General features: G+C 37.3%; 2 protein-coding genes and 1 long non-coding RNA gene across 3 annotated transcripts; 2 read left to right on the top strand and 1 right to left on the bottom strand.

Annotated features, from left to right (window-relative positions):
• Positions 1-1,604: 1,604 nt before the first annotated feature.
• On the top strand, positions 1,605-2,115 carry LOC141631585 (uncharacterized). Its single transcript, XR_012537659.1, has 2 exons — positions 1,605-1,672; positions 1,807-2,115. It is a non-coding gene; the product is annotated as an uncharacterized LOC141631585 (long non-coding RNA).
• A 1,754-nt stretch (positions 2,116-3,869) lies between these two features.
• Positions 3,870-10,356, top strand: LOC141643673 (uncharacterized protein At2g02148). The gene is made up of 8 exons (XM_074452923.1): positions 3,870-4,376; positions 6,115-6,238; positions 6,332-6,673; positions 7,386-7,548; positions 7,812-7,935; positions 8,044-8,088; positions 9,507-9,770; positions 9,941-10,356. The coding sequence occupies exons 1-8, from the start codon at positions 4,137-4,139 to the stop codon at positions 10,040-10,042; spliced, it is 1,404 nt and encodes a 467-aa protein (XP_074309024.1). The 5' UTR covers positions 3,870-4,136; the 3' UTR covers positions 10,043-10,356.
• A 481-nt stretch (positions 10,357-10,837) lies between these two features.
• Positions 10,838-12,334, bottom strand: LOC141643665 (uncharacterized). Its single transcript, XM_074452915.1, has one exon. It carries the CDS (start codon positions 12,076-12,078, stop codon positions 11,179-11,181), a length of 900 nt encoding a protein of 299 aa, XP_074309016.1. The 5' UTR covers positions 12,079-12,334; the 3' UTR covers positions 10,838-11,178.
• Between the last annotated feature and the right edge of the window lie 689 nt (positions 12,335-13,023).

The raw sequence follows: 13,023 nt of genomic DNA, 5'->3' as shown, positions 1-13,023 counted from the left end.
TGTCAACCGACTTAGTATTAATTCTCACATGCTAGGATTAAAACTTGGATGTTGCATTGCATGCATGTAGCCGACGGTATATCAAGTACGAATAACTTCCCTAATCATTAGTAGAGGCCGCTATCGAGGCGGGCGGGATTAGGTGTTCGATCAAAAGAGCTTCCTAATACGTACCCTCACCCCTTACTCCAGATATCTGTGAACACCCGTGTTCATTGGCATCCACGAGAGTCATTCTAGACATAGAATGCTAAGGGTAACGATTGCTTAGTGTTCATGTCTCTACTTTGTGTCTTGACATGACGCGAGGTACTCGAACGGTTCCAATTTCCCATAAAAATTGGTGGCGACTCCATACAAAATGCAAACGCTTTTTTGTTCCCAAGCGCCCCCGTGGCCCATGTCCACACTTGTGGACGTAGCTAACACACCGTTAGTGAACCACGTAAATCTGTGCGTTTGTCTCTTTATTGTTTTTATCAGTTCTTTCTTGCTTATGTTATAACAGCAGCTTATCACGAAAGGTATACATAAAGCTTCCCATTTTCGAACTTCTATTTATTTATTCCTGGCTACTTACGTGAAATTTTCTCATTGTCCTCTTTTTTTAATCAAAGTGATCATTGGATGTTGGCTGCAATTAATTCATCTGAAAGTATTGTGTATTGGTGTGATCCTGCTGGGTATACGGAGCCTCGAACGTTTATCATGGAAATAATTAATAGGTAAATCATGTATATTACATGTTAGTGCGTGATTTGAATTATGTTTGACATGATGACTTATTTTAGTTAAATCAAATACAGAGCCTTCGAGAAAAGAAACTCTATCGATCCACTAGCAGGGCTCGAGGCAAAACCAGTTACTTGGAGAATAATTAAGGTATATCTTTTATATTGTCACCTGATAGACTACTTAGACTATAGTTGAGTCATGTTAAATTTGATGGATTTTGGTCTGTTGGTGCGTGCATCATCTAAATGTGCCGCATATTGAGCACTTACGGTCAGAATATGCCCTGAGTTTTTGCATCATGTTGATGGGTAATGGGATTAATTCTACTGTCATTTCTGGGCCTAGGGAGTTTTGTTGACGGGTTTTCGACCTTCACTTCCGCTACCTTTAGTATGTCTCTCCTTCTTTCTCACTAAATTGCTACTTTGTGGTGTTAAACTTTCAATGATAAGTAGATTCATTTAAGTGATGCCAAATCATTTGGAGTCTCTACCTTTGTATATATTACTGTATTTTTGTCAAGTTAACAAGTTGCACCATAGTTCTACAACCTGAAAATGATAGTACTATAAAAAGTATTAAGTTAATAAACTCAATTGCGTCTGCCATTGTGATTGTAACTCTCTTTGGCTTCACTTATTTTGGCATGTCACCATGCGAGACTTGTTTTTTTTTTTGGGTGATCGATTTGCACCGATCGGTTTGTGCGAAAGACTTTTTTTTTTGGCCTGATCAAGCTTTGCATTCTCGTCATTTTTGCATCATGCTTTATTTTGGCCTGTTTTTGGTCGGAGTAGATATGACATATATATGTATATGAGATTGGTTTTTGTTTTAGTGTCCTCGCTAGCCTGATGGGAGCGTATTATACGGGTATTATATTTGTCGATATATGTTGGAGCTAGTCAAAGGAAGATATATTAATATTACCCCAAATGTATGTATTTTTTTTCTTCATTTCAATTATTTTCATCGCTTTGCTTATTATAATCTCCATCTTATTAATTGCTTTACTTTACACGTCATATATATAGCATATTAACTAAATTTTTGGATGTCCTATATATATAGTTCATGCTTAACGCCCCAAAGACATATACGGTTGAGCAAATCGACGAGGTGCGGAATATTTGGGCGGAATTCACACTCAATTTTAAGCCGAAAAATAATGGTGGATGAAGCCGATTACAATTTCTTGATGTTCAATTATTTGTGCACTTATATTACATGCTACTAAGTAATAACGATTCAAGGATTTTTATTTATATTTTGCAAGTATGAAAGTACGTTTGTAGCCTATGCGCTATTACAAACATTAAACGATGTATATTTTTTCAAGGATTTGTCCTTGTTAATTCTAATAAAATTTGTTGCGTAAAATATGCTGGAGTTCCTGAATTTTAATGCAGGTTTAATTCTTATATGAGCTATATATACGATTCAATCGTGTAGGAATTACGATAAAAAAGGAAATATAAAAAAAAACACTTTTCAAAGAGAACGGTTAATTGTTAAACCTGTTCTATTTGAAATGGTACAACAATGGCGCCAAATGGTATATCAAAGAGCACGCCTTAACAAACAGGACGGTTGTATCATCCCCCGTTCTCTTTGAAAAGGTTCAACAATGGCGCCAAATACCTCTGTCAAAGAGAACGCCTTAACAAAGAACCCGGTCCCCTTTTACACCCGTGCTGTTTGAAATATCAATGAGAGCGGTTCCCATTAGCAACCGTGCTATTTGAAATAACAATGAGCACGGGTTGACCATTTACCAACCGTTCTCATATGTCAAAGAGAACGCTTGGCCACAGGCTGGTTGAAAGGCGCATTTAGAACGGTGCTTGACCGTTCTCTTTAATGGTTATTGTAGTAGTGATAATGCAGCTAATAGACGCAATCGCCTTCTCCGCTTCGGCAACCTGCATAACTAAAATAAGACAATCTGTAACTAGTCTAATATGGAGATAGCCTTCGTCCAAGACCCATTTAAGCGCCATGATAGCAGCATGTCCTTCGGCATGCAGGGCAGAAGAAGCAAGTACTACTTACTATATATTACTTGTAGTTTGTTGAGTTGACCATTGTTATGATAATGCTTCTTAATTATGGAATGACCTTCTTAGAATGTAATTGTTTGAGGCATAATAAAGGCCATTGAGAATATAGTTGGTGTCGTGATCAAGCTTATAATATCAGATTGCTCATTGCCAGGTAATCCTACAAATGAACCTTATTATACCAACTGTGCATTGTTTATGGGTGATAAAAGGTAAAAATGAACACATAACTTGGGAAAAACAAGTGCACAATCAACTTAACCCCCACAAACATTCCTACAACAAAATAACAAAATTGTGTTGGGAATAGAATGTCTCCCGACAACCTAAGAATATATGGCAAAACAAGCCACAAATAGGTACTATGAAATCTTGCCAAATATTCAGATACGAAAAATATAAACAAATGGAGCGATATTAATCAACAGTTATTGTTGAAAGACTGAAAAAAAAAAGTAATTAGATAGATTCAACATGGACAACAAGTGACAAAAGCCAACAAAGTCACATAAAATAGCCGGCTGACACCACCGCAAGTGCCACCTTTACTTTCAAAAAATTCATCATCATCAAACATAAGGCTAAACATAAAAGTCCTCTGAATTTCACGGGCAAAAGAACTAGTTTGTGTTAAAAAGGTGTGTGAGTTGGTCATTTTATTTTAAACCTAAACACTTTTATATAGGATAGTCCGCCCATATTATGCGATTATTTTACAACATAGTTACTCTACTTTTCTTATAGGCTATCATAAGATTATTTTTTTTACCATTAATTATTATAAAAATTACCTATAGCTATTTTCTTCAGCTTGGTCATTTATTTACCTTTATTTTAGGTACAAAAACTATTTTTTTAATCACTACTTATTTATGCGCCTATTATTATGACCCATGCATTTTTTGCACGATTTAAAACTAGTATTAGTTTTTTTTTTTTTTTTTTTTTTTTTTGGGTCAATCGAAGCGCGCACTTAGTCGCATTACAATATAGGGGAGGGGGGATTCGAACCTGAAACCTATTGTCCACTAAAACTAGTATTAGTAAAAGAGTAAAATCTGAACCTGAACGAGCAACTAGTATAAGCTAACCCGACAGAACCGCTTAAGCGTACTGAGCTCATTTACACCCCCACTAGGACTTTACCAACCTCGCATCATAAACCGGTTCGAACACTGGTATTCTGGTAACCTTGCTAGCCGCCGCCACCTCCACCATCCCCACCACCGCTAGAACCACCGTAACAATTCTACAATAGTTTATCACTTCAACTTCCGCGCGAAAATAATCAACTCGCAATTCGATCACTTCGCTCAACTTCGCCCAAATTAAAGGCTTGACATGGTAACTAGGGTTTCACTTCACGATTATAGCAGCAGAATTCATGATGATCATCATGACAATAATCACATTAAAAATGACGATAATTATGATATTCATACTAATTTAAGATCCGCAGATACCTATTTTGATAGCACTATGGATGAAATTAATCCTGATGAAATTGAAAGGATTAGCGGTATCGGTCACGAAGCGACCGCCGGTGATAGTTTGGACCGCAATGAAGGTTCTAACTCTGTTGTAAGTGTTTTTTTTTTCCAATTTTTTGATTTTTAATTGTTTTTTTTTTATTAGTTATTTTTGTGTATTTTGACTGTGATATGTATGTGTTACCCATTGATTGAAATGAGAAAAAGTAATGATTTTTGTATTCGTATCGATTCGATGATAGTCTGGAAGAAATTATTCTCAGTAGATGAGTAATTTGATATTGTTCTTGCTTGATTGATCATTTCCATGTCATGTTGGAATAAGGTTTCGCAAGACGGAATTAGTATATTACAGTGTTACTTTCTCTTTTCATAATCCTGTGATTGAGCCTTAGTGGTTATGTCTATGTTCTCAAGAGGAATTATATAGCTCAAGGAGATGCGATACGAGTTAGACATAGGAGAAAGATGGAAGGAGGCTGCTGAAATGAGTGTTGAACTGTTGATGACTTGAAATGTTAGTTAGGCATAAACAGATAATATTTACGGAATGCTGTTAATCATAACAATGAATATGTAAGAGTAGGGATGAGACATTGTATTAAACGACAACGAAGGAGGAAGCAAGATAACCATTTTGCCCGGTCTTGGACACATTTTTCCTCTCTTGAAGTAGCATCGAGTTTTTCATTTTGGATGATAAAAACCATTTGCAGCCATTATTTTCTTGTACATTTCCTTAAGAATCTAGGATAAGGCTTCTGCTCCCGAGATGATCAAATAGGTGGATAATAGGACTCAAGTATCAGCCACGATATCTTACTAAAATCACTAATAATACAGCTCTCACTTGCTCAAAGTAAGGCTCATATGTTATTCTATGAGTACTGGTTGACAATGAAGATGAAGGACTAAAACTTAAGCTGGTAATATAATAAAAGGGCAATTATCTTGATTGAGATAGGTCAGTGGGAAATAATTGGTACAGCCAGAAACATCCTTCGTGCTTCTATGGTATCTGGGACTACTTGGAGGCCTTTTTACTATCGAGATACTTTCCTCAACCAAAGGAGATAAAATTAGGATTTTGAAAGAGTGACTAGATCTACATGAATTCTAGCTACCACAAAATGAAACTGATTGAGACAAAGTGTGTGTGTATTAAATTCTCAAACTGTTTCGTGTGTCGTGGACTTGTGGAATTTTTTTACCTTTGGTCTATGATTTCTGGTGCTTTGGGCAATTAGGCTAGGATTTTCAGATGTAATTGACGTGTCTCATGGCGCATAATTGGCACTTACTGGAAAAGCTAGATCACCCAATTTTGAAATCGTATTTGGATGTGATATGAGCTAGATGTCAGCAGCTGACCAAAAGCTTTCTTACAAGTAACAAAGCTGGTTTATGAGTTGATTTTTCAGTTTCCTTCCCATATAGTAGTAAAGAGATATCGAGAAGCTAATGGGTCAATTTTCGTTTTTCTGGTACGAGCACCCGAGTAGAAAATTTGACAAATGACCCATCTTATGTCTTTGGCTTCCAAAAAAAGGTCTGAGACACAGACAGTTTCATACTTTCATGATTCCTTTTCCTTTGTTTCACGTAATTATCAATTTCTTTAAAAAACATGATGGGCGAAACTTTGTGCATCAGTGCATCTTCTTCTTTGAAGTAACCTTTATGGACCCTTAGCCAGGGGTTTGTCCTTTTGTTACTTCTTCTTCTCTGGTCGATCTATTTCTGTTTTTGTTCCAAATAAGGTCCTAAATCTCATTTTGGTCAGCTTCTCATTTTAATGATAAAAGACTATGTGCGTTGTGTACATCTAGGACTGTTTGGACGAGCGGTACAAGGACCCTATGCAGATTCCAAGTATTGGGGCTGAAGATGATCGGTCGAGCCTTGAGAGTAGTGGCTCCTTAAGAAACTCATGCAATGAATTAACCATGAAGGGTACTTTCTGCAGCTTTGTTTTCTTCTGTATTTTTTAACGAGCAAGAAATTTACTACAAGGCTCCATCAACTGATATAAACGGTTCTTATCAGATGTTTTACCGATTGAAACTGCCAGGACACGATTCTTGCAAGTAATTGTGGATAATTTTATCAGCGAGCATGTAATAGTAAAGCAGGGTGGCTTTATCGATGATACTGCTGAGCCTGGAGAAGATAGTATGAACAAGAGAAAGTCTGGTGAAATTCAGTATGAAGGAGATCCAAGGTTTGTTTTGCCATTGATGTATGTGGCTAACGTGTATGAAACTTTGGTAAATGAAGTGAACCTGAAAATTGCTTCGCTAAATGGCTTACGTGAGAAGACGATTGGAGTGGCTCTTGAAGCGTCTGGTGGGCTTTACAGAAAGCTTACCAAAAAATTTCCAAAATCAGGTAGGGCTGTTGATCAGGATGTGTTTGTTGTTGCGCAAGGCCGCAAGTTAGTTACCTCTATGCTGGAACGCATCATCTTCTTCTTAATGTGAAGTTGTTTGAGTTTAGGTTTCGTGCCTCCAATCTCACAAAGCGGGTTAGATAAATCATCTTGAATGAAAGAGCATAAATGTTCATTAAATCAGGGGAATAGGTGAGTCATCCTAATGATGACTGAAGAGCCAAAGTGCTCACTAAATCTAAAATCTTAGCTCTGTTCTTGGAAACCCTTCCTAAACTCGCAACCACTATTATCAGTTATATGCCATTATGTGAGTCTTGGTACTTCTATAGAAAGACTTTGCTTCCAAAACAAATGCCTTTACATGGCATCAATTACTTTATTAACTAACAAAAAATGGCATTGGACTGGAAACTCAATATTGAAGCCTTTGTGTAGCTAGCACAAGGTTTTAGACAGGTCACAGGTGTGGACAATATTTTCAAAATTATAATTTATTCAAATAGTATTTTGGTCATTTAGAGAAACTGTTGTTCGAGGAAGGTATATGAGATATGTTACCATCTCCTTAATGATTCTAAGAGCTCTTTTGAAGCTTAAGTGCCTAATTGCGCAACAGCTTTTTTGTTTGTTGGACTCATTTTCTGGGGTGTTTGTCGCCGTTTGTAGTGGGAGTATTATCGCTAACTTTAGCTGTATATCTGTACATAGGTTCATATTCGTTTAAAAGACGGGAATTGGCTACTTCAATGGAAACGAGGAAGAGGTTTCCGGAATTGGTTGTGCAAGAAGAGAAGCGGATTCGTTTTGTGGTGGCCAATGGCTTAAGTATTATTGAAAAACCAATTGAGGTGCCTACTGGGGATGCAGAATGGTTAGTTCAATTATATATGGAGTATTTCAGTTATCTCTTAGGCTTACGTTTTCCTTAGTTGACTATTTTATACCCTGCTTAGGCACTCTTATAGTTCTCTGGCCTTCCTATTTGAAAGGCAATAATCAATGCTTTCTCTTATTCGGTCTCACATCCACAGAAGTCCTTTAGAGACGCCATCACTGAGCCATATTCATGTTTATGGCTGAATTTGACGCAGCCTTCCACTTTCTAACTTGTATCTAGCTTTCTTGTGGCTGTAGGTTTAAGCGTGTAACAGGTCGGTCCGAAGTAGCAATTACCGCCACTGATTATAAGTTCTATAACCCTAGACATAAAGTTAGGCGTGCCTCTTTGAATGCTTCCCCATCTGTTTCTGGTCTTTTTGTAAGTTCATTTTTCATCTTGACTTGATATTTTTTTTGAGTTTACAAGAGGTTTGATCTGCTATTGCATCGGCACATCTAAGAAATTTGACAATTTTTATGTTCTCAGTCATACCATGGCTCCAGCGACCACGAATTTCAGTCTGCATCAGAGGTTTGTTATCAGTCTCTTCTCTCTTTTCTCATTTCCTTATGTACCTTTTATGCTGTGCAAGTAGCATTCTAGCCATATAGCTGACCAATTATTTGGGGCTTAGGCTTTGTTGTTGGAGTTATTGCTTATGCTGTATTCATTGTTCGGCATTTCTCTTAGAGGAAGAAAATGGAAATCAGTTCTAAATGTGTGAAATTTTTCATGAAAATGGTATGTTTGAGAAGAGTTTAAAGGTGTCTTTTTAAAGCTTGGGGTGCGTCTAAAATTTCAGAGTGGTTGATGGCGCCTGTAAATTCTCGTCAAGGTGTTGACTTTGAAATTAATAAGAGCGACTGGCAACTCGTAGCATGGTTTTAAATATCAGCCGTGACAATGATTTGTGACCGAGTTATTAATGTTTTGGAGGTGATGGTGACCATAGTTAGAGAGATTAGACCACGACCATGACAACAAAGATTTAATATTATGCTCATAAGCTTCTTGGTTCTTATTTTTTTGTCCTTGGTTGTTATGTCTTTGAGGTCGATCTTGAAAAGGCTTTTGAGCTTTGGGCATGTTTTCTGGTCTATGTACACTCAAAACAGGATAGACTTGCCTAGAATACGGAGAAAGTACTTACTTTTTTTTTGATGTCTCAATTCTCAACTACTTGTTTTTCAACCACTTGCGAGATGTTCATATTGGTATGCACTATGTACTTTAGTAAACGAAGCAATGGAGGTAAGACTTTTGAGTTACTCTTTTTTAAGACCGTCTTAAGCTTAGGACATAGCCATTATAGCCATCATTAAATGAACCACACACATGGAAAGATGCCGTCTTCAACTTAGCGGTCTCAAATGAGATTTTTGTAGAGACTTATAGTACGAAGCAACTACTCGAATAATTCCTGTCAACGCCTTACAATCTCCCACCACCTCTTTACGGATAATACCTTATTATCAATATTTTCTTGTAAACCCAATGAGGATAACTTAAGGGCTCATGAGGTGTTCGTTAGTCTTGCTAGAATCAATGTGAGACCTTTAAATTAATCTCACAAGAGTGTGCCTATCCCCATTGGTAATTTGCCTTATCTTATTTCATTGGCTGATATTTTTGGTTGTGCCGTGGATTATCTCCTTTTTTTTTCGTACTTAGATCTCCGTCTTGGTGCACCTAGTGCAAATTGGTGTGGGATCCCATATTTTAAGGTTTTAACTGAGACTTGCTGGGTTAAAGTTGAATCTTTTCTCTAAAGTGCCATTTCACTCTTTCTAATAGCCCCTTGTCAGCTTACTATGTCTCGTTCACTATCTCAGCTAGTGTCATTTCAAAGCTTGAAAATGAAATCAACATGATTTCTTGTCGGGTGACAAAGATTTGCACAAAGGTTGGGTTGCTGAGTGCTAATCTCTCTATGTCTTGTCGTATCTCAGAATCCAGGAGACCCGATTACACCATCAAAACAGAATCTGGTGACGGTGGCTCATCAGCCTCAATATCAACCAGTTCTCCTGAACCATCATCACTCTTTTCAACATAATCAATCGGCCACTCTTATATCCTGCTCTCATGAAAGTGGACAGTCTTCCCATTTACATGACATTTCTCATGTCCACGAGTCCCCGACTCTTTCTCAGAACATGGCGTCAGTGGAGCCACTTGCAGGAACTCAAGCTGTAGATCGTTTGAATATGATGGTAATATTACTCCGTATTTTACATTTTTCCTCTCGTTTCATTTCCTTCCAGTTTTATGTTTTTTTTTTTTGTTAATTATTCCCCCAAGGATGGTTTTTCCCCCCTACAAATTCTACGTTCTTCCTGTATTCTACTAATTTTCGTGATCATTTGACACGTTACCTTTACAGCCATCTATTCCCGCAAAGTTCTGCGATGAATGCGGGTCTCCTTATGTAAGGCCAACGTCCAAATTTTGTTCGCAGTGTGGTACTAAGAGGTTTGGAATATAAAAATGCTTATATCCCCGTAAGGATCCAGGACTTCTAGAGGGAGTAGATTGTTTTTACACAATTTCATCAGTGTTACCGGCTTACCGCTTGCTAGTACTCTGTAATTCCAGTGCTAATTTATTTTACCTCAGCATGTATTTTAGCAAGTACTCTGTAACAGCTTACATAGCTTGTGAAAAATGGCAGTCTTCGTGTTCTTTGTGACCGAGGTACTTGGTGTAGTTGTATATTTTCATCTGGTGTAGAGGTAGGTTTTGGATATTGACGATTTTGAACAATAGTTGAAGGTATCACCCCCCAAAACGGTTTCAACAGCTAATTTAGTAACATTTGCTGTATCTTGTACATTGTTATATCATTGCAAACAAGTCTTAGCATTCGATCAGGGAGATCCTCACGCCTTAAAGAATTCTCAAGAGTCACCCTTTTGTTCGTCAAACAATGGAAATTTGCTGAATTTCACCGAAAGTATGCATAGTGTATGTCAAATGTGTGGGGTTAATTGATGAATTGTGAAAAATGAGAAGACCCCTGCGATTCTGCGAAGGTTCTGATTGAGGACGATAAAACACAATTTTCAGACTTTTTGTTATGAGATGCATTCATATGAGGGTTAGTTATTAGAATATTTGATTTCAGACTGTGTCAAATGAGACGGTCTTACTGCAGGAGACCTCCCCTCGTAATATGGAGAAGACATACAGGACCTCTACTTGAAGGATAAGACACAAAAATAAAAGAAATGGTCAGATATACAGGAGTAACAGGACCTCAAGGGATGAGACACATAAATAAAGAAATGATCCAAAAATTTACGAAATTGAGTTGCGAAGTAGTCATTGCCATAACTATCCTCAGTTATCCTCCCATTCACAATTCTTAAACCAAACTTCAAAATAAACATGACAGCCGATTTCTAGAAACATTATGACATAAAACAACTAGTCACAGGTTACACAGTAGTCGATATATTGACGAGAATTAAAGATCCAGACGATAACAAAGAAGACATAGTAAGAGTGTAAGACCCACGAAACATCCGTAGAAGCGAAACCTGCAGATCATAGCAATAAAATTAATCCAGATATCACAATGCTGCAGATAATACCAGTCCACAGCGAGTAATAACGCAGAATTCAAACGCCAGGATCAAGCACAGGAAGCCTGCAATGCAAACTAACCGACTTATCAGTCTGCCTTGAACCCGGAACAAAGAACTGAAAAACCACAGTCAAAGAACCACCCTGTGATCCAACACCATAGAAACCACAGTCGGGTTTCGCTAAGTGACACTGCAAACACTTAGCAAAATGCTTCATACCCACCAACACACTTGTCCCATTTCCGCTATTCCCACCACTCTCCACCTCACTATCCTCCCCTACTATCATCAACCTCTTGAATTCCGCCCCAAGCGTAACCAAACTACTCGAAACCTTCAACGAAAGCTCCCCATTAAAGGCAATTCCAACCTCCATCACATCTCCCAATTGTTTCATCCTCTCAACAAAATTCAACATCCTGTCTAACTCACTGATCCCTACCAGAGTCCTAGGCAAGTCCTGTGCATCATCAAGAGCAGTCTGCAGCTCCACGACTTGCGCTCTCGACATTGGTTTCGATATAGGAATGTCCTGAATTACGGCCGAGGCGTACCCTTTTGTCTCGAAGGTCAAAAAAGGCATTGGGCAGGTGGAATTCGGAGGAAGTTTTTTAACAAGCTTAATTTGGAGTTGATCAGCGGCCGATGAAATAGCGGCCGCTGACCGAAGCGCTCGTAGAAGGAGCGAAAGATCGAGGGAGAAAGCGATTCGATCATCGTTTTGAGACGAGATACGATAATCGGAAAAGAGACATTCCTTACGGAATTGAGCAATTGATTGAACACCATCATTAGAAAGAAGATTATGAAGGAAAAAAGTGTGTTCTTTGGTTAGATAAACATGGCAGATTTTACCCATTTTTTCAAGAGCAGGGATGAATCTTTTCTCTAAGAGGGTTACTCCATTTTCAGTCAGGAATGCCTTGAATTTCATGGTAACACAAATTGCAGAAAGAAAAGAGAGAGATTGGGAAGAAGAGAGTTTGTAAGTGTAATGCGCGTAAGGTGTTTGTGGAAATGTCTAGCTGAAATTAGGGTTTCATTCAAAGTTTCGAATTGGGGATTTTGCGCGGGGGTGCTGAATTAGAAGCGCGTGTTTTGGGTTTTGGAAAGCCTCCGTGTCGAAATATATACTTATTCTCCTTTACGATCGTCTTACGTAGTTATTGCGTAAAACGGCCAATAAAATACGAATAATATTGATTGAAGTAAAGGGTTAGTCACTTAAGAGATTCGTCTTGCAAAATTGAGGACGGTTTTGGAAAGAGTTTAATTCTATTTGTTGTTTAACTCAGGGTCTAATCATTTGATGAAATATTGAGAGGTTTAATCTTAAGATTATACAAAATAGAGGAGCACGATTACCACAATTACGGTGCAATATAAGTTGGTTAAGGTTTTTTTTAGAAAAATTAAAGAAATGATTGAATAAATAAGACGTGTAAAAAAATCCGGCCAAAGCAAGAACAACTACTCTTATAGAACAAAATTATTTTCTAGATCAATCTATATCCTAAGATGAAAAGATTTAAAAAAAAATACTCGTATCTCCTGTGTAAGTAGAGATTTGTAAGAATAGTAAACAAGAATAAAAACAAATCAAAATCTTAAGTAAAGAAAATAGGCTTTCTTTCTCAATAGGTGGATTATACATCTGATGTATTACCACCAATTCATTAGTTTCTGAGCATTATAACAAAAAAATTTGAATTTTGTTTTAAAAATTTTGAGTTTTACTAGAAAGTTTCTGAGTTTATTCATTTAAACATTAAGCTCTAAAAAATTACAATAAACTCAAAAACATTACATATAAATTTAGTAAAATTATATTTTTCATCTTATATAAATACATTTACTACGAAAACATTTTGTAATTCGG

This window comes from Silene latifolia, chromosome 2 (genome assembly GCF_048544455.1).
Source record: "Silene latifolia isolate original U9 population chromosome 2, ASM4854445v1, whole genome shotgun sequence".
Classification (NCBI taxonomy): Eukaryota; Viridiplantae; Streptophyta; class Magnoliopsida; order Caryophyllales; family Caryophyllaceae; genus Silene; species Silene latifolia.
Note: the sequence above shows the minus strand (reverse complement) of the source record. Positions and strands in the feature narration are given on the sequence as shown.